The sequence below is a fragment of the Danio rerio genome, chromosome 14, assembly GCF_052040795.2.
Source record: "Danio rerio strain M-AB ecotype USA chromosome 14, GRCz13ab, whole genome shotgun sequence".
NCBI classification, from domain to species: domain Eukaryota; kingdom Metazoa; phylum Chordata; class Actinopteri; order Cypriniformes; family Danionidae; genus Danio; species Danio rerio.
In genome coordinates, this window is record NC_141034.1 from 11320001 (window position 1) to 11342398 (window position 22398).

Consider the following 22398-nt stretch of genomic DNA (forward strand, 5'->3'; position numbering starts at 1 on the left):
GCTCATGTAGTGTTTTTGTCATTTTATTTTTCGCCGACGAGCGGGCACAGCTTTTTGAATCTTTTTGGCTCGAGACTTCCGGTGTCATTCACTTCCATTCATTTTTAGACATTCAAACGGCTCGTTTCGCTGTTTAATGTTGCAAACTGATATTTCCTTATTATATTATTCTACTTGGTCTGTATAGTCATGCAAACACTTGTTTGTAGAACAAGTAGTTTGACCGTTTTCTGCCATTTATTAGTCCTAGTCATTTCTCCCATAGGCGACTGAATCGGAAGTTCTAAAACAATCGCGAAATTGATGGCAGAATTTTAATTTTGGACTAAACTATTAATTTAACTCCATTTGTTTATATTTACAACATCTTTACTGTTTTTTTTTTTTCTTCTACGAACCAACAGGGATACTTCGATGAGGACAGCATGGAGGAGTTCATAGCCTCAGAAACAGAGGAGTCATCGATGAGTTTGACCTCTGAAGATGAGAAGCCCAAAAGGTTTGAGATGAGTCCTCCTTCTTTCCTGGGAAATGTCCTGTATGGTACCTAGATGATAACAGATCTGTTTTCTCAAATCCCCGTACAGGAAGAAGAAGCGAGGCAGAGGAAAAGATCAGAGCTCAGACAAGTCTGACAGCGATGACCTGGAAGTGATTAAGGAGTGGAACACCAGCTCTCGTGGAGGAAACCCTGAGGGGCGGAACAGAGCAGAGCCTGTGGAGGAGGGTATGATTGAGCTTACTCTGATAGCAGTTGGGCAGTAGAGTTTTAATATGATAAGTACTTTTATTACAAGACTTAAATTCTGATGACTGAAATACAGTGCAGTTCAAAAGTATTAGGCCACTACCAGCTCTGGTGTTTTAATGACCTTATATATTTAAGTTTTTGACTCTTCATTAACGTACAGTATGTATGGAAAACATGCACATGCAACCATTTGAGGAACAAAATGGCTTCTTTTGGCAACAGACAATATTTAGTGTGACCTACTAGGCTTCTTTTCGAATTTATAAAATCTCTTTCTTTAATTTTGCCAAAGTTTGTTTATTGTCCAGGAAAACCTATAGTGACTCAATAATATTTAGGTCTGGACTCTGTGGAGGCCTGTTTTTTTTTTTTTTTTTTAGTATAAATGTGATTTAAGATAGGACAATCAAACTTTACCTCATTCAAACACAATTCTTAGACTGATGAGATTTGTAACTTTTCAATTGCTTTATTCAATGCAGTCACATTAAAAAAAGGTTACCACTAGAATTTTAGTTGAAATACTGATGCTAGCAAATATTTATTCTATGCATATATATTTTATTTCCCAAATGGAAACATACTGGTTGCACTCAAAAACAAATCTAATAAATCCCCAAACTCTTTTAAACTTCTCCCAAACACAAGAGGAAAAAGCATATAATGTCTTAGCTGTTTGATGATGGTCCTTTCTTCTGAACAAAGAAAAGCATTGAGTGCGTTGAAAGTCACTGATCCATTTCTTCAAACTCCCAGGTAATGTTTGAAGATTAATCAGACATCATACCCTTACAACATTATGGAAGTGCTTAGGTTGAGCCTAAAACTCTAGCTTTCTCAACTAATACTTCACAAAATTACTATTAGTTTGAAGTAGCCTCAAAGAGCCATGTGTTCCGTAAAAAAAACTGACCCCCTTTCTCTTCTTCTTCTCATCCTTTTATCCCTCTATGTATATCACCATCGCCCTCCAGTGCCCTGTAGTTTACATTATTCCATAGATAAACAAAAAACATGTGACAGACATTTCATTCTGTTATAGATTAAGCTCAAGCATTGTATTATTATGCAAACAATTGTATTTAAATATGTAGTGTTGGTTAGCACCAATGAACACGTTAAAACCTTAATTAGTACTGCTCTCAATCTATTTTTCCTTTACTGCAAATTTAGCTGTAGGACTGTATTTCCCCCCAAAGCAAGCAGTTAATCTTTTTTTTTTCTTTTTTAGTTCGTCCTTCAAACTCAGGTCCTGGCAGTCCTTCACCAGAATGGTACAAAGAGTTTGTGTCTGAGGAAGATGCTGAGGTGCTGACTCACTCTGGAAAAATGGTGCTACTTTTTGAGATCCTCCGCTTGGCTGAAGAAGTGGACGATAAAGTGTGAGTTAAATTTCATCATAGTTGCAGTAGTTATCTATCGGCTCATAATTCATTGATTTGTATATGTGGTCCACCTGATCAATCTGGTATGTGTTGTGTCTTATGTGCTTAGGTTGGTGTTCAGCCAGTCTCTCATTTCTCTTGACCTCATTGAAGACTTTCTGGAGTTAGCAGGCAGGGCCAAAGAGGAGGGGAAAGAATCACCATACAAAGGTAAGGCATGCTGTTGTATTTAAATAACTATAGAATTTAGCAATGTATTGTACTATGTATGTTGTGAGTCCTCTTGCAGAACAAGAACTTGTGTTTGTTGTGTTTTGCGCAGTGTCTGTCATTAGAAATTTTTCCTTCATCACATTACTTTTCTCCATTAACTTGTATCAGAGCTTCAACAATGATTTGTCCTTTTGTCATCCTCTAAGAAAACGGTTGACGGTTGCCTAGATACAGAAAGACGGCAGGGTAGCACGAGCACAAAAGCACATTGTAAATGGTGAAAGAAACAGCACACTTGTCACTTCAGGTCAAAATAACAACACAAGCGAAAATGAGTGCAGTGGCTAGCAGCAGTGAGGAGATTGTAAATAAAAAAGGATGTAAGGATGTCACCACTGTGGCTTTTTGGTTTCTTTTCTTGTGCATCCCAGCCACTAGCACCCAATCTGAAAGATTTTTTTTTAGTGTAGGGGTAATGTAGTCATTCAGTTTTACAATTTGTAATGTTAAGGGTTGGGCGATGTCAACCAATTTGGCATCATACGATGTCTATTGTGAAACATCTCGATGGACGATGGCATCGTCGTCATAGTCGGAGGTGAATTAGTTATTTATGAGTAATTAATTAATTCATAACGAATTAATTATTTGTAGCCTACCGTTTCAACTACCTGACCCGCATGGTCTTTGTTTTACCCATAAACCAATCATAAATAAGTAAAGATAAGTTGCACACAAATAACCATCTGTCAGTCACTTTTTCCGCAGGAGGTTGGTCGGTAAAAAAGGTGCACAACCAACAGTATCTGAGGTTTTCACTAAAATTACTAAGTACAAGTGTGAAAGTGAAAGACTGAAGCTGTGCACTGACGCTGTGACACATAACCTGATAGATTCAAAAGACCGAAGAGTCATTAGATAGAGAAAAGATTAATTAAATATCACCTTAACAACTATAGTGAGACACGATCCAGCCGTACATCCTTGATAAACTGTCAGACGTGCACTGCAATCTGGAGCTCAGACAACGAGCGCATGACAGTGTGTATGTGTATGTGTGTGGTCACGTGATGTGCGTTTTCAGCGGACGGACGGCTGTTTAGAAATGCTAAGTAAAACATTGTGTGGATGTGGATCTTTTTTGTTCTAAAATGCAATTTTAATACTGAGATGTATTAGTGTAAACGGGGCCTAAGTGTGTATTTTTTGCAAGCGGGTTTGCGATGGGGGCGGGGCGAAGGATCGGCGATGCCGGCTCAGCATTATGTTGTTTATTGGCCATCGGCAAAGGACAATGTCATCGTCTATCGGCCCAACCCTAATAATGTTGCAGTATGTATTTGAACAATGATGGTCTGTTCCTTTACTTAAAAGCTCAGATTTAATTATCATAATTTCTTTTGTTTACAGAGTTTGAGGTTTACTGTATCATTATTATTATTCACACCTTACAGATGTTAGTTTACCTGAAAGTTTGCTTTGATTGTTCATTATTTACGCTTTACCATTGCACACACTTTGTAACATTTTATTTATCAAGTTTAAGAGTCTCTTTAACACTTATGTCTATTTTATTTTAAAGAGATCAGATATTTTGTTCTCAATATTCTTATTTTTAAATTTAAAACTAATTGCCTTTGTAATGTTGGTATATTAAAATAATATGGTTAAAAAATCCTAATATACCTAAATAGATTGTAAAAAATATTTAATAATTATCGATACTGAATTATATGAAACATGATATTGTGATTTTTTTTTTATTTTTATTTATTTTATTTTTTTTCAGTATCGCCCAGCCCTAAGTAAAATATTGCCTTTTTTTTTTACATCAGAAGAAATGAACAACATGGGCCACCATAAAAACCATGTACTCTGTTTATGCCCAATACTGCATGTTGTATCTATATTTGTTGTGAATTTAACTTTTGTTTCAGCAAATAAAGTCAAAAGTGCTCACTGATCAGTGCAGACTGTGGAAATATTTACTTATCCGTATTTGCGCACCCATCTGACATAAATCTGGGTTTAAGTGCCCGCAGAAATGCTCAAATATGCCCATGTAAGCATCAAGCCTCTGGAATAAGGTCATGGTCCTAATTAAACCCTTGCAGCTGTTTTCACTTTCATTATGAAAATGATTAGGCCTTTTTTATTTTGCAAAAAAATGTTTGCTTAAGGCTTAGCAATTTGTAATGAAAAGATCACAGAAGAATAATTGGAAACATGTTGAAAAGCTAGTTACGAACAAGTGTAGGAGGCATCGATATTAAATGCCGAACAGGTCTCTGAGCTTTGCCACCTATGCATGGTACATACTTTCTCTCGAGCTCTCCATATGCAACCAGCTCTGCATAACAGCTGCATAAAACCTTTCCCGCAAACAGCTTGTTGACTGGCTGTGCTCCTGTTCTTTTCCTTAAGGGGAGGGCAAGTGGTTTAGAAACATTGATTACTACCGTTTGGATGGTTCCACGAATGCCTTGACCAGGAAGAAATGGGCAGAGGATTTCAATGACATCAGTAATGTTCGGTAAGACACTTTCCCTATTGAAAAAGCAAACATTGGACCGATTTCTCACTTGTTCATTAGTGACAGCTGCATTTGTTCTCTACAGGGGTCGATTGTTCCTCATCTCAACCAGAGCTGGTTCTCTTGGAATCAACTTGGTAGCTGCAAACAGGGTCATAATTTTTGATGCCTCATGGAACCCATCTTATGACATCCAGAGTATTTTCAGAGTCTACCGCTTTGGTCAAGTGAAGACTGTATATGTCTACAGGTTTTTGGCTCAGGTGAGAATTTGTGATGATTGGATAGAGGTTTTCATTGCTATAGTTCAATATTTCACAGTAATTAACACTTTTTTTAATGACACATGAGAGTTATCTGACACTAGTATAGTCTTATGTTTATTGAGAAAAACAAAAAAGCTAATATGGTGCATAAAGTAAATGTTTTCATCTAAAAGAAGATTAGAATTTTCTCATTGTTTTATCTGCAAGCCATATGCGTTAAGGCTACACCTATAATGTCTAAAAAATTTGCTTTTATTGGGTGGGTTACCAGGTAATAGGTCTGACATTTTTGTTTTTTTTTGTAGGGAACCATGGAGGAAAAGATCTATGACCGGCAGGTCGCCAAACAGTCACTGTCTTTCAGAGTGGTAGACCAACAGCAGATTGAACGGCACTTTACAATGAATGAGCTGACGGAGCTCTATACATTTGAACCCGACCAGCTGGACGATCCCTCTGAGAAGAAGAGCAAGCGAGCCACACCTATGCTGCCCAAGGTAAGGAACACTTGTTAAAACCTAGTTCAAAAGCAGCTTTGCAAAAAGTCATGATGTTGAAGTAGTCTCAAACCAAGAGGACCACTGTCCTGCATAGTGCATTGCCCTACCCTCCACCAAGGTAGTTTAAATGCTGGTTCAGAGCCAGGGCCTAGTTTTTTTTGGTCACACTTTATTTTGATGGCCCATTTGTTCTATTTAAGTTACATTGCATCCACATGCCAACTAATTCTCATTAGATTATAAGTAGACGGTTGGGGTTGGGGTTAGTGTAAGTTGACATGTACTTACTAAGTTTCTTATAGTCAGTTAAATGTCTGTTGAATGAGCAGTATCAACAGATATTAAGCAGACAGTCTACTAATGCTCAAATAGACCATCACATAGTGTTACCATTTTTTGGGTCTAAACCAGTAAAAGTGGTTATTGAGTAGCACCAAACATTGCCAGGCTGCTGACCAACAAGCATAACAGAAACTGTTCTGAGATGAGTTGCTGAACACAATCTCCAAACTATTGAGTGCTGCAAATACAAATTATTCTCCTTTGTAATCTCCATACAAACTACACTTTGCTTTACTGACATAGCAGTGTTTGGATGCTAATTTAAGTTTATAAAATGTTACTAACATTAATAGCAATTCAACAATGTGTGTTTGTTGCTATTGCATATTTGGGAAAGATGATACGCATACAGTTATGTCAGACCTGGATCTAAGGTGGCTTACTAGCCTATGGAAAAGCAAAGCGATTCTTAGAAGACTTGACAAATAAACCAGCTCCATACCGACAATAGCAATAGAACCTTTTCACATTTCCAGGTTTTTCAGTAGCGGAAGGCATCGTAGCTGGGTAAAATTAGAGCACGGTGAATCAGAGAGTACAAAAAATACTTTTTTTTTTTTTTTACAATCCTATTTGCTGAAAATATAAAAGATATCGCATAAGCTGTAATTCATTTATTTATTTTTTGTAGACACAAAGATGATATAATACATTCATAAATGCAAAAAAATGTTGTTACGTTTTTAAAAAATATCTAAATATTAAAAACCTTCAAGGTTTTAAGATTCTGATGACCATTAAACGAATCATAACAGTCTTGTGAAAAGGGTCCATAGCTTCGATCAGCTCCTGGTTCCTGTTGATGAAAAAGCGGTATGTGTCAAACACCTAGTTCACCCTAAAAGGAAAATTGTCATCATTTACTTAACCATGACATTCCACGGTTTAATCCTGGGTTCTGTTCTTCGTAGCTCGCTTAAATGATCTAAGATGATTTGGCAGATTCTGAATCTTTTAATCCTGATAATCCTGATAGCTAATTTGGTTCTTCAAACAAGTTTGTGAATCAGATTAAAATGTCTGGATGAACTGATCTGAGATCGCTGCGTGTTGTGAAGGACTGATCTATCGATCCTCAAAATCATGATCAGCAATTCAGCGATTGGCTGATGGCACAGCAGCGTAATGACATCATCTGATTAATATTCAATTATCCACGTGAGCAAAATGACAAAGTTAGTAGTAAACGATTTGTTAAATATGATACTCAATAACTTTACAACTTGTTGTGGGTGTAAATGTCCTTTCATGTGTCAAGAGCAATTTATTTAGTTTTACTGTTAGAGTGGATTTTCCATATTATAGTAGTATTATTGTCGCCGATTTTTTTAATCGGTGTAAAGAATAACTGGATGTTTACAAAAGCATTTTGATATTGGTAAAGGTGTCTGCAACTTTTATAAAGCATCAAATCACCATCATATTAACTGTCAAAACATGTTTATGACTGCATAAATGTATTATTGATTTTAAAAAAAGTCACATATTGTGCAATTCTATTATCATACACAAATTGTACTAAAGCGATCTAAAAAGTTCACCAGGTGGAAATCTTTGTACTTTCATTTCGGGGGTGCAGATTGCACAAGTTTTATTAACATATATATATTTTACTATATATATATTTATAACTTAAAATATTTACTATTTTCCCAAGTGTATATAACTACTACTGTAAGAAAATATCAGAATTTGGTACAAACTTTCAGTATTATCTTTGCTTAAACTAACCCCATCTAATTCTGTTTATCTGAATTGAGCCTGCTCCTGACCAGGATTGATCTACCAGAACTGTTGCTATGACAACAACTCTCGGATCAGTTTTGAAGAAAGAAACGATCCTGGATCGTGTCAAATCGTCAATAACCAAATCCATCTAACTGCGTAATCCACGTATGAAGAACAGACCCCAGAACTAAAAGTAGTTATTTGTAACCCCACTGAAATGTTGAATAAAGAAAAGTGATATTTTTTTCATGTCAGCTTGTGCAATACACATCTTAAAGCTCATTTCAGAATGTCACTAAGCTGTGTTAAATTGTTTTTGTGCATCTATTTTGAGTCATTGCCACTGAGATTGATATTAAAAGTAAGTTAGACTGTTTAAATGACCGATGTAGCCAAAAACTAAAAGGTTTTTCCACTGTTTAAAAAGAAGTTTTGCATTTACGAAATAAAACTTCCACTTTGTAGCCTGTTTTAAGTCCTAAAAAATGCTGTTAGTGTGTAAACGAACAGGCAAAATGCACAAATGTTCCCCGTTTTGGCTAATAACTTTTTGTAAACAGCCCCTTTAGAGTCTGAGGCCTGACAATGGCGCATTGGAGATCTTATTCTGAGGAATGTCATATTTATATCTGAACATCTTTCTCACACACACCTTTGAGCTTCAATTTCTCTTACTGCTATTGAGCTTTATCAGTCTGTTGTTAGAACAGTCAAACTGCAGTACTGCAACATAAAATTTAATTGCAATGCTGATTGATCGGCTGTTGTGAGCTTGAGGCACTGAGTTATTTAAGATTGCCACATGACGAAAGACAACTTTCTACGATTACCAAAATCTACCTCAGACTGCAGAATCATGTGTGCTGAAATTGAATGCCTCAGGCCAGTTTTCTGTGCACGTTACCTGTTGATGACTGAGATATTGTTATTTACTTGCCTAGTTTCCAAACCGTTCAGTGTTTCTTAGAGGAGTGGTTCCCAAACCTTTTGCTCTGTGCACCCCTTTCTAATATTTGACACCTGTCAAGCACCCCTTTCTCCAGATAAACTCCACATTTTTAACTACAATAATTAAATACACATATTTTCTGTATACGTGATTAGAATTTTAAAAAAAATACGTGAATTTAATGGACAAGCTTTTATGAAGTTGACAGTTTTCATATTGTCATTAAGTATAGACAAAAGTTAATCTGGCATGTTTTTCATCACTAGAGCTTCTTGATGGATGCTGCAGTGTACCCAGGAAACTGGTGGTGCAACTTTTTGAATGAAAGCTACTGCTCCTTTGTGCCTCCTTTTTTCTTCTTCTGTAGTTCCTCCAGTTTTCCTTGAAAAAAAAAAAAAAAACTTACAGGCATGTCTTGTAAGTGGCTGTGTCTTGTTTGTAAGTGCCGGACCATATATGAGGACTTAAGACTGCAATTAACTAAAACCTCACCACAAACTACACATTCCGGATTTGGATTTTCTGCATCTCCAATCCATGTAAACCTGAAACCAATGTAACTGTCACTATATTTGCATTTCTTACTCTAGTGTAGGCCCAATTCTCTTCATCACTACATCTCTGCTGAATTTCCCACTTGCGGCTCTTCACCTCGTTCGTTATCCTCTGAGTCCATACATTCAAGGTTGCTGCACATCTCCATAGAAGAGGCCGATGTAGATGGTTGATCCCTATTGTCACTTGACTTCTTTAAAGTGGCAGTTTTTAACCAGGTGTTCATTCTGATAAATATAGTAAGCGAAAAAAAAACTACAAATATTGTGAATATTGGGCTATTGTGATGCAGACATGAAACCGCGAGATGAGTGTGCATAGGTTGTAAATTACAATTTGTAATGTGTTTTTTTTTCTCTCTCTCTCTTTGTGAATTTATTTTTTCTTAAAAATATGACACCTGAAGTTTACCCAAGATAAATGCATAGAAATAATAAAATTAATTTTTTTTGCCGTTACAAACATTCTCTCGCACCCCTGGTGGTCAGACTGCGCACCCCAGTTTGGGAACCGCTGTCTTAGAGGGACGCAAGGATTGAAGAACATGCCTCTGCTCTTGTCTTCATAGTCAGAAGTTATGTGCATTTTTAGCCACAGGTGAGCCGTCACAGAAGAGAATACTTGAAAACTTGATATGACCTAGTGACCCAAGCACATTTACTTTTCACTATTGAAATGACAACACTGCACACTAGGGAGTAAGGCTGTGCAATATGGACAAAATAATCGTAATGCGATTTTATTTTTATTGCAATTTTATTTGCAATTTTGGCAACTGTTTTTGCTCTTTCAAACAAGCTACATACATACATTCTAAATGTATTCAGTCCACAAGAAGTGCAAAACAAAACATTTCACAATGAAATAACATAGTATTAAGTTTAATAAACAAAACTGTGGAAAAATTGTCTTTAAAACAGACAACATAAAACAAATGTGGTGATAGACGCTTGTTGCTCTTCACAAAGTCCCCATGATGCTTAAGCTTTTTTAAATCCCTCAGTTTTATTTTCTCCAGTGTGATCTTCTGGGAAGAATGCTGTTTGAAAACATCGACTTTTAATTTCAAAGTAGTCATTAATATAGTGGACCGTCAAACTCATGTACGGCTCTATCGTTCTGCTGGACCACATATCTGTGGTCGTGGCGAAGTATTTCACCTGCTTGAGCTCGTGTTTAACACCCGCCTTACATTTCTCATACATTTCGGGAATAGCAAATCATGTAAAATGTGTGCGAGATGGCAGCTTTTATTTTTTGTCAAGCCGTCTTTACTGACGATGTGTGCAGGCATAGTATTTTTGCATATATGATGGGTGATTGCGTCAGTAATTTCTTTGTGCTGTTTTGATCCTTTCTCATAAGGCACAGCACTTGAAAATGATTGAACAAACTTGTTCAGTCTGTTTGGGGTGACTGATGTGTGCTTTTGTTTGTTTCAATTGACTTTGTCGACATTTATAATCATGCTGTTTTAAGTGTTGGAACAGATTTGTAGTATTGCTCTATTTTGTTTGAGTATTCATTTCATTCAAGTCTTGCAAATTACCTTGCTCTTGGACACATTCTTTCTCCTGAATCCAGAATACTCCCAAACCACTGATGTTGAATTTCTCTTTGTCACCAAATCATTTTTATTTTGACCTGCAACCATATTTTATGTTCTTTCCTCTCGCTCGCCTATTCGGTTCTCACGATCAACTTCGTCATGCGCGGAGTGAGCTGGTTAACATCACTCTTTCTCACGCTCAGCTGTAATTGCCTGGTGCGCTGCGTCAGCTTTGATTGGTTAGCATTAAAATCATGCGCACAAGAACGTGTTTTGAATAAATACGAAATACGTCAGTGCCAGTGGTGTAGTGGTTAGTGTGTCGACACATGCACTCTGGTGCTCAAGGCGACCCGAGTTCGATTCCCGCCTTGTGGTCCTATGCTAATCCTTCCCCACTCTCTGCTCCCCATGCTTTCCTGTCAATACTGTCTTTTTTCTATACAATAACAAAGATAAAGAAATATTAATATTAATTGTAAAAAAAAACTGCTTATTTTTACATTGTAAGATGCACCAAAACTGTATTAAAAACACATATTAACACCAATAACTCATTTATGTGAATGCGTTAATGAAAAATCATAAACATTCTCAGTTAACTGCATTTTAAACTGCGAGGCACAACATAACTGTTGGTAAACAGGATTAGACTTCAATTTTATAAGTGTAACTCAAACACCAAATATAATGTTCAGTTTATCTGAGGTAGATAAAGTTCACTGGAGGCTATGCAACTATTACTTGGCCCTGTTTGTGTAGAGTTCCCACTGCAAACACAGTTTGTTTGTATTATATATTACATTTCAAATAAAACCTGTTAGCTTGCATCAACCCTTGAAGATATAGGGTATGAGCGATTCCCCCTGTAATAGAACACCATAAACTTGCTGTGATCTTGCGATAGCGACTATTCCCACCAGTCCCGCCTTACTGCCCTGTTACTTTCCCTAGAGTTTCTGGTAAGATTCCCCCACCCCCTCTATGTCTAAAGCACACATCCTGCTTCTGAACCTGTGTGCTGTTGCAGCCCAGCCAAACATCAAGGCCATCTGTTGCACTGATTCACTACTTCGTCTCTGAAGTTTTCAAAGGAACGCTGTAAACCTCCCCCGACCTGATGAACAGTCATTATTCCAGAGCCATTTTAGGATGTTCTTTGGCTTTTCAGAGAAACTAATTGGAGACAAAGGAAGTCAGCGGACTTCCACTCTAATGACAAAGAAGAGTGCTATGGCCCAGACACGAGAGCCACCCAGCTTGGGGTCTAGCCTTGCCCCCAGGCTCTTAGGAGGCCCATAATATCGAAGTCCGGTGGGCAGACGGGAGTGACATGGTTGGTTCGGTGCGTACACTTCCTGACAGTGGTCCATCGGTGGGAAAGTGGTAATTTGCTTTCGCTCAGACTCCCCTGCCGACTGGGTCTCATTGAGCAAAGGAACAGACTTTAGTTTGGGTAATTAGGTGCAGGAGCTGTTCTTAATAAGTCCCCCAGATGTTCCTTAAATGAGTACTTGCCTTCAACCCTACATTTTTACATTTTAGACCAGCTCAGATGAAAGAACTGAAGGTGTGAACTGCAGTGCACTGTAGAAATTCTCACCTTCGAATAAAAAAAAGAAAAGGTTGAATGATAGTTGAGACAGGCTTCATGGACACCTGACATCCGGCCATGTGCCAAACATCAAGAGCTCTGCAGACACAGACTGTTTATACCAGGGCACTGAGGTTATGTGTATAATTTGCGTGCAGCTGTAGAGTACGTTTTGCCTGGCTAAGGTTAGGTATTACAAATATCTCAATCCTTCACATTCCTTCAGTCTCTTGCTCCGGACCCCTTGGTTTCTTTGGTTTGTGCACCTGCATGTAAAACGCAGTTGCTTGTAAAATCACAAGCAAGCATTAGGCGTTTCATTTTAAAAGCAGTAGATACGATATTTGTTGACAAAAGATGCCCCTTTTCTGGTCACAAAGGTCAGTGTGTGTTTCAATATGTCATTGTATTATAAACGAAAAGAGAAAAATCTTCCACGTTATTTAAAAGCACCTGTTTCTTAGCTTCATTTTATGACTACAGCTTGTCACGCGTCCATTTCTCATTCTTTACAAACTGTCTTCCACTGAGCGCACAGCAGAAGTTTATAGCGGTGGTAATGAGTGATATAAAATGGAGTTTGCGAATATGATTTACATTTAATGTAATGTGGCATGCTCAAAGACCTTAAAAGGCAGAATTTGCTGAAATAGCTGTAGATGTGCTGAAAATGATTCAGTAGGAAGCCAAATAATACTAAAAAGCATTCTTGTAACTTTGAACCTGATTATATTTTTCACACCATCCGAGTTTATTTGGGGCTGTGTTCTATGTAAATTGGCTTTGTTTTCCAAGTCATTAATATATGTAGTTGAACAGCTCTGTAGTTTATATGAATGTCCTTTCTTCAACGATGACTTGGAAGCTGTCTCAGTTTTTATTTTAGGATAAGTTGCTTGTGGTATTTTTGTCCCAGTCAACCCTTAATTAATAGCTTTTCCAGGCGATTAAAATAAAATAGAAAATAATGCCATGCAGCAAATGATCGAGCTTTAAATTTAAAGGCATGCTTTAGTAAAACTGAAAGTTCTGTCATTTACTCAAATTTTCACTTGTTTCACACCTGTTTGACTGATTTGTTGAAAGCAAAAGAAAATGTGGTAACACTTTATTTTAATGGTCCATTTGAGTATTAGTAGACAATTTGCTTAAAATCTGTTGATGCATAAATTCAACAGACATTTAACTGACTATAAGAAACCTTACAAGTACATGCCAACTTACACTAACCCTAACCCTAACCTACAGTAACAGTCTACTTATAATCTAATAAGAATTAGTTGGCATGTAGATGCAATGTAACTTAATTCAACAAACATACTATCAAAATAAAGTGGGACTGAAAATATTTTAAAGAAAGCTGAAATCTTGTAATCACTGACCTCTATATATTTTTTTTTTACTGTTATGCAGGTCAATGCTTAAAGGTTTCAGAATATCTTGTTTAGTGTAATTAGAGTTGAACTCTTCCTTTAAGATTGGCACTGTTCACGCACAAAAGAGCAGTCTTTCAAATTCTTTGAAAGATCACAAATAGAGCTTGCTAATATGCTTAATGTGTCAATATTTTAATGGTGCACATTCTCATTATTGTGCAAGTAGCACTGCAAAAGCTACTTGAAAATGTCTTTTCACAGTTGTTTTGTATTAAAAAGTTAATATATAGTTGATTTTAAGTAAAAAGTTGTTATTCACCTTCATTTTATGACTGCAGCTTGTCCTTTTCAGTCTAATAAGCGCAAAGCATTATATTAAATGTATTCCATATTCACAAACACCTCAATTTTTTTCAGTATATTACCACCACTGTAAACTTCTGCTGTGCATTCTTTAGAAGACAGGGTGTAAAGAATGAGAAATAATAAAATGAAGATCACTTTACTTGTTAACTTATATTCATTATATATTAACGATTTAATACGAAATAAAATGCCTTTTGTGGTTCTATGTGCACAATGGCAAGAACATGCACCATTAATATGAGAAACTATTAAGCATATTAGCAAGCTCTACTTCTGTTTTTTTTTTTTTTTTTTTTTTAAGTTTGTTTGCTTTAACTATAAAACCTTATTAATTATAAAATCTGACAGTTATAGTAATACTCACTTCTTGGGTTGTGTTGCTAGAAATGTCTATGAATAATGTATCTTATATTGTGCTCTATATCAGTGGTTCCCAAAGTGGGGGTTGCGAGACAATGAGGATGGGTTGCTTGGTGATTTCTAAAAATGTCGTACATGTTAGAATCACCATATTTTATCCATAACCTACAGAAGGTAAAAATGCTATTTTATAGTTACATACAAAAAAAGAACATGTAAATGAAAAAGCCATCAGCCTTTCAATTCTTTTTACATTTGGATTGCGAGCCCTGGGGTTATTACGCTAGATTAATGACACAGCAATAGAGTTTAATTTTACAGTGACGTACATTAAAAATAAAGGCCACAACTGAATATAGAAGATGATCGTCAAGTAGCTGTCTCTAAAATTAAACTAACAATAGTCCTGTGCTGTAAACATTGTGCCCACCGTTGTCATTAAGTGAGGTTAATATTAAATTAAACAAATGAATAATGACTATAAAGTTGTTGCACTATTTTTGTGTTGTCAATAAGCATGTTTATACAGTTCCTATTGGTATGTGTGCATCGCTGTGTGCAATGTTTGTTTATAATCAGCTCTGAGGATACAGGGGGTCACTCGCAAGTCACTGGAATTGTAATTATGGAGGTCGCGAACTGAAAAGTTTGGAAATCCCTGTTTTGTTTAAACATCTTTTATCATTTTGAGAAAATAATGGTGTTAAAAATATTTTGGTTCTTCACAATCAATTTTATAAGCATAAATGGGCTGCATCAAAAAAATAAAAAATGCTGAAGGACTGAAATGGAAATGATTTCTTTGGTTGTATAGTTAGTTAAGTGAAGAAAGTATGGTGTTCAGACATGGCTAGATAGACTGGTCTTCACCTGGGGCTGTATTTAACCTTGCGGCAGTCTGGCTCAAGCCCCACCATGCTTTGATCAAAAGCAAAATGCTTCCTCCCCCATTGGACTCCCCGTGGGATTCTTACTCCCCGTTTCTGCTTGAGAAGAAGAAAAAAAATCTGCAGTCTGCTGATTCCCCCATTTCTCCCACCCAACCAATTTCACATCCATGCGTGGAGTAAAATGAAATCCTATTCCTAAGCCGTCATTATGCATAAGGGTTAGCTCACAGTATGACAATGCAAGAGTTCTTGTTACCATCATTAGTGCCTTTGGTTGAGATGCACATGTAGGGCAGGTTATGGAGACGGACAAGACCACCCGCGGAGCTTCAGCGTGGAGACTAATCAGGAATCCCAGCATTCTCTGCTCCCCTCAACGGCTTGACTGTCATTTGACCCAGTACCTCTGTGATCCATTTATTCTGATCAAAATTGGACAATATTCAGATAAGCTCAGTACTTTCCCAACGACAAGTGTTTGAAATGTGCTCAAACAACATATTCGTCCTCGTAATGTCTTTTGCGCCAATCGCATTTTGAGAGCACAAAAGGTCTTTTCACGCTGAAGTTTGAAATTTTTGTTTACGTTTTTGTCGTATTTATATGCAAAAAAAATCGTCACATACACAAACCATGCACACTGAGTCCGATGCATATTAATTAATCCATTACGAAAAAATGCAAAACATCGGTGTCGGTTCAATCAGTAATACTTTTTCTTTTCTCTAAAGTGGAAAAGGAAAGCGGAATAGGCTACATATTGTATTCGGCCAATACCGCATAGAGTGGAAGGAGTGATCAAAGATCTTTGCTATGATTATCATAAAATGCAGTTTGTTTTTGGAAATCAGTTTAATTTTAATACATTGCTTGTGATACTTCACATATTTATCTACAAACGTAGGCAAATCCTGAACAGAGATTAGCGGTACCTATAGACATTGTAATAGATGAGGGCCACCTTGACGTTTCGAAGCAAAAGCGCACCATACTTTCTGTTATGTCTGTGTGCAGTACGTCAAATGTATGGACACACACCAAACAGCAGAGAGAGGTGTGCTAATCACTTCTTCTTTTTGGAACAAGCTCCATAAGATAATGACATTACAAATAACATTTTTTACACCTTCAGGCCGGCTTGTCACACTCATACACTATGGACAGTTTAGCTTACCTAATTTACCACAGTCTTTGGACTGTGGGAGGAAACCGGAGCACCCGGAGGAAACCCACGCGAACACAGGGAGAACATGCAAACTCCTCACAGAAATGCCAACTGAGCCGAGGTTCGAACCAGCGACCTTCTTGCTGTGAGGCGAACGTGCTACCCACTCTGCCACTGCGTGCCAATCACTAAATCCAGCATATTAGTTGTTTTCAATCATGTGGTAGTGGTGACACGAAAGTCAGAAAAGGGGCAGAAAGTAAAAAAAAACTGAATGGGAGACTCAGAGGAAAGTCTGTATTTTTGCAATTTATTCCATATTTTAATGAATTGTGCACATTATGAACTTTACTATGTGGTTAAAAAACATGTTTATTATAAATTACTATAGTTTTATTCCCATGCGGATATCTTCCTGACAAAATTGTGGACGCAGAGTCCACATCTTTATTTATTAATTTTTGTAAGGGGGGGAATGTTTGTACCATCAACAAACCTTCAACCCTGCTGCGCATATAGACATTAACATTACAATTGTTTATTCCACCGAATGACCAAAACGCCAGTGAAGGCATGGATTATTGCAAAACAAGACACATATTTCATTGCAGCGATTACATGACAAGGTACATTATTTATATTCTCCTGGATTTTGTATAAGTGTGTTGGTGTTTGTATCTGATTTTAGCATAACAGATTAACATATTTCTACACATAGCTAGGCCTGTATATTATCTTTATTGGCGCTGTCAAACAAATTATCGCGTTCAAAAAAGCTTGTACAAATTGATTTATTGAAAAAATGTTTATTACATGCTGCTTTTTCTTCTGTTTTTCAGCTCTTTCCCCCCTTTATGAGCAAAAACTTTTGGAAGTCCTTAAAAGCTGTTCAGCATTTGTCATTTTGGCTGATTTAAACAATTATAAACATTTCTATGTAGAAAAATCACTTTCTCTCCTCAATCTAAATTCCGCGCATCATCGATGACGTCATGCGAAAACAACCCATAGCTCTAATGACCAAGTGGTACTCACTATTTAGCTTTTCACTTGTTTGGTCACTGTTAAAACGCTTCTCAAAGCATTTTTTTGGTTGCCAAAAAGTGGCAAAAAATCTAACCCGAATCAGATTTAAATTCAGTGTGTGCAATAACCTTAATTTCTATATATTTTTTCATGATTGTGATGTAGAAGGGATTGCTTACATGATAGCATCCAGCCATGTTTTAATTTAGCCACTTAGCTAAAAATTAGTGTCACTCATCCAGTTGGGTTTATGGAGGGTATAGGCCTGACGTGATTGTGCTTACTTTAGCCACATGTTTTTATTTTCCATCTAACGAGTCCATTTACTGAAATACCTTGATGTACATGAATCTGTAGCTCCACTTTCCATTATACTCTACTGTAATGCAAAAGGCATGCTTTTTTTTGTCTCTGTCAACCTGCTATCTGTCTTGAAGGGAAGAAATAGCTATTTCTATTTATAAAACACACTTTTGTGGACATTTGAGTTTTGCTCACGTCCTCCCTTACTCAAAACCTTGCCTCTGTAGCAATTTAGCAATCAGTGCTAAATTTGGAAACATGAGGCTTTTCTCAGTGAATGTCGGTGACTATTATGATTAATTTGGTGGTTGTTTTTAGTTTGTTGACTGTGTTCAATCAGGAAATGATGTTTCTGTCATATGTTTATGTTCATAGTTTTGGAATACAGAAGTACATGTGATAGTTTTCAAGGTCTTGAGAAGCTTTTTAATGTAAAGTGCAGGCAAGATAAGCAAACAATAGCTGTAGAGTAATTTTAAACCATGTTTGTTTGAGCTCTGGAAATGACTTGTGCACCACTCAGGTATTGTTTTCAAGATAAAAGATATTGTTTCCATATAAAAGTTGCACGAAGGCCTCTGAAGTTTTGAATACGTTATCTTATAAAGATTAAAGGCTGTTTAATTTTGTTATTTATTCTAATTTATTTTAAATATATGAATATATTTGGTATTTTTTGAAATGTCTGAAACCGTTTGACATTTAGTAGACACTTTTTAACTGTAATAATCACTAATGCATGTTTGGTATCCGAGCCATACAGTCGCAGTGAGTGAAAGATGTTTTGTGAGATACACAAGAGTAAAGCTGAAGTGCAGCGACTGGCCTAAATTTGTAAAGGACTTGATTCTCTGCATCAATTGTTTTTTAGATGTTCAAAATATGGATGTTGTGCTTAACTAAGGGCACGAATGTGAGCTTATTCAGTTTATTTGGTAGTCGGCTGATAAAAACTTGACTAATAAGGGTCATTTTTTTATTTGAAGATCTGATTGTGGCCTTATATTTTGAAAATTATTATTTGAAAAAAAAAACATTTAATATTATTATTATTATTATTATTATTATTATTATTATTAAAAAATACTGTCATTTTATATATTTTTAGGCTTATTTTATAATCTATATTTGTAAATATTTAAAGGCATAGATCCCCCAAAGATGAAAATTCTGTTGTTAATTACTCACCCTAATGTCAGTGTTTTAAGATTAGGATATTTGAGCTAAAATCTGAGAGCTCCCTTATTCCACATAGACAGCAATGGTCTCGACTCTTTAAAAGTCCAGAAAGATATCAAAAAACATCATCAAATGGAATGTTAGGAAGTTTTTAAAATACTTTGTGCGCACATAAAACAATAATAAGGACTATATTCTACTGATTCTTCTCCTCAGGGTCAGTATAAGATACATGTTCATGATCACTGTGCATTGATGTATAGCTATATAAAGATGTGGCTTTCGTATGCTTTAGTGCACAGGTGTCAAATTCGGTTCCTGGGGGGCCACAGCACTGCACTGTTTAGCTTTAACCCTAATTAAACACACCTCATCAGACTAATTAAGTCCGTTGGGCTTGTTAGAAACCTATAGGTAAGTGTTTTGAATTAGGATTGGAACTAAACTGTGCAGAGCTGCAGCCCTCCAGGAACTGGATTTGACACCTGTGCTCTAGGGTTTGCGTAAGTGTTGTTGTAATCTGGTAATCATGAGAGCCAATCCCAGTCATATCTACTGACAACGTGAACACAATAACCAATCAGCAGATTTTAATAAGCACTCAGCGGCTCTCTAAATGCAAGTGGGAATTGCTGCTATTTTTTTTATCACATTTTTATAAATTTCAGTAGACTTGAAGAACTTGGTACTTCTGGCAACACTACCAACACTATTCCTTCTGACCAATTTCTGCCCAGCCTCACAACTTGACTAAATAATTTACAAGCAACTCATCTCATAGGATATTAAAACTCATGAATAATAACTAAAAACTGATCATAGAATGCACCATAATGAATCTGAAGGTTGAAAATAGGTGAAAAAAGCTCAAAATTAACCAGTTATTCACTACAGCTGACACCAACAGATGCTAATGTTGGATTTATTGATGTGAACACACACAAAATCTGTTATACTCTAAGAAAAATTGCCTGACTCTTAATAGTCACTTATCAGTGTATGTGTGCATTGATATATGATGTTGACTGATGTCTTTTTCCTATTTTAGGATCCTGTCTTAGCAGAATTGCTTCACAGCTACAAAGATCACATCGTTGGTTACCACGAACATGACTCTTTGCTTGACCACAAAGAGGAAGAAGCACTGAGTGAGGAAGATAGGAAGGCAGCCTGGGCTGAATATGAAGCAGAGAAGAAGGTTTGTATTATCATTATAATGTTAAGGTTTCTTATTACGTGTGTGTTTTGTCTGCAAACTTTGTTATACACTTTTAGTTTTTCTGTAAAAAAATGTTTGGATCTGCCTATGCTGATAGCCCTGCAAACTATCAAGTGATCTTGAAGTATTTTTGTCGTGTAGTGGACCACACCTCTCAAATAATATCGCGGAGTGATATCATCATATGAAGTGAACTGGAAGTAATTAAATATTTATTAAAACCCTGTCTTTAATAAACTGGTCTTCATATTAAAGTGGACACATGACCATTAGAGGGGTCTAACTATATGCATATGCGCTTGTATAAAATTTCACGAGCTTCAAAGTATAGCTCTCTATTAATATAAATCAATAAAGCATTATTTAGAGCTGCATAAACCCTTTGTGATCTATCAATAGTATTGTTTGCGAGCAAGTTCTTTAGTTGATGATTAAAATGCACCTTTTTTTAAGGTTTGTAAGGGTCAGTTTCTCCCATTACAGTGAACCATGTTGTGGGTACAGATGATGACCCCGAAAGAGCAGTGTCCTTTCAGATCCAGTCTTTGAATTCCGAAACAATCCTAGGCATTGTCTTCAGATTAGAGACTTTTCAACCTTAGTCAGCACCCAATTAGCTGAGTTTGTTTGGGAGAAAAGTGACTCGTTGCCATTATACTTTTGTCTTTTTTCTTTCTGGTTCGAAAAATGTCCTTGCGATCCTAATTTTAAATGATTACAATTTGTATTTCTTTGTTAATGTGCGTTGATGACAACAGCTTTGGATTTAAATCGAAGTTTGGCCTAGAGATAAAGGTCATCTTATATAGTTGAATCCCATCAGTTTTTGGTCCTTTTCGGCTAGCATGATTTTATTCCTGGACATTCAGTGCTGGTTATAAGTATACACATAAGTATGATGTCAGCAATCAAAATATGACAGAAGCTTGACGCCTCAAATGAATGTTGTTGCAATTACATTGTTACGCCAGTAGGTGGCAACAAACATTCATTTTCTTGTCGGCTTAGTCCCTTTATTAATCTGGGGTTGCCACAGCGGAATGAACCACCAACTTTTCCAGCAAGTTTTTACGCAGCGGATGCCCTTCTAGCCGCAACCCATCTCTGGGAAACATCCACACACACATTCACACACACACTCATACACTACGGACAATTTAGCCTACCCAGTTCACCTGTACCGCATGTCTTTGGACTGTGGGGGAAACCCGGAGGAAACCCACGCGAAGGCAGGGAGAACATGCAAACTTCACACAGAAACGTCAACTGAGCCGAGGTTCGAACCAGCGACCTTCATGCTTTGAGGCGACAGCACTACCTACTGCGCCACTGCCTCGCCTGGCAACAAACAGTCATCGAAAATGTCACTAAATAATTCTAGTGATTCTTCAAAAAATCTGATTCAACCAGTAATGAAATGTGAAGTTATTAAATCATCATCAATCTTGCTACAGTTATTAGTGTATTTTAAGATTAAAGAGTTTTGTTTCCTAAAGTCATTAACAATCCTATCAAACTGGATGTTACAGTTACAGATACAGTCACTTACAGTGATTGGAGCTCTTTTAACAAGACTATCAGATTTTGAAAAAGATATTACGAGCGTGTCCGTTTAGATTGTTCCATGACTGCGGTCTGCAGTGCAGCTGTGATCCACGCCGCCACTTCTGCCGCACACCTGCTCATGCCAGGTCGGAACACTGGACACTCAGCTGTGGAGTGTGTTTACGAGCTCCGAGCACCGAAGACCCAATTAGAGGGCGGGTTTGCTGCATCTGCCTCGGTAGCTCATTTACACACAAACACAGCCATCCTGCTGACCTTCGTGAAGGGAACGTTCTGTTTAGAGCTATAAGACAAACACAGCTTGGGCAGGACCCTAACAGAGGTTCACATGGGTGCACATCAGGATTTTTTGGATCCTCCAGTGATCTGTTGGCTGGAAATTATTTTTCGCCACGCATCTTTGCCAGATCGTAGACAACTCATGTCAAAGTTGCGAGTCGAGTGGGAAAAAAAGTTCTGAAAGCGATGCTTTGATTACTCTAATGTGATGGAAGACTGACTCATCTGTCAGGCCAGACCTGATTTGAAGATTATTCATAATTGGGATCTTTCTGTGTGACCTCATTTCAGTAAATGAAGTCTG

At 37.0% G+C, this 22398-nt stretch overlaps 1 protein-coding gene and 1 long non-coding RNA gene across 5 annotated transcripts in view; both read left to right on the top strand.

Moving 5' to 3' along the window:
* The window catches only part of LOC147840776 (uncharacterized), a 1215461-nt gene that overhangs the window by 198277 nt on the left and 994786 nt on the right, over positions 1–22398 (top strand). The gene's annotated exons all lie outside the window — the stretch shown is intronic.
* The window catches only part of atrx (ATRX chromatin remodeler), an 81231-nt gene that overhangs the window by 52592 nt on the left and 6241 nt on the right, over positions 1–22398 (top strand). For all 3 annotated transcript variants that reach the window (XM_087280167.1, NM_200653.3, XM_087280168.1), the window contains 8 exon segments: positions 405–499; positions 588–727; positions 1983–2133; positions 2246–2346; positions 4774–4882; positions 4968–5145; positions 5454–5645; positions 20079–20228. In XM_087280167.1, coding sequence (XP_087136293.1) covers positions 405–499; positions 588–727; positions 1983–2133; positions 2246–2346; positions 4774–4882; positions 4968–5145; positions 5454–5645; positions 20079–20228 — 1116 coding nt within the window.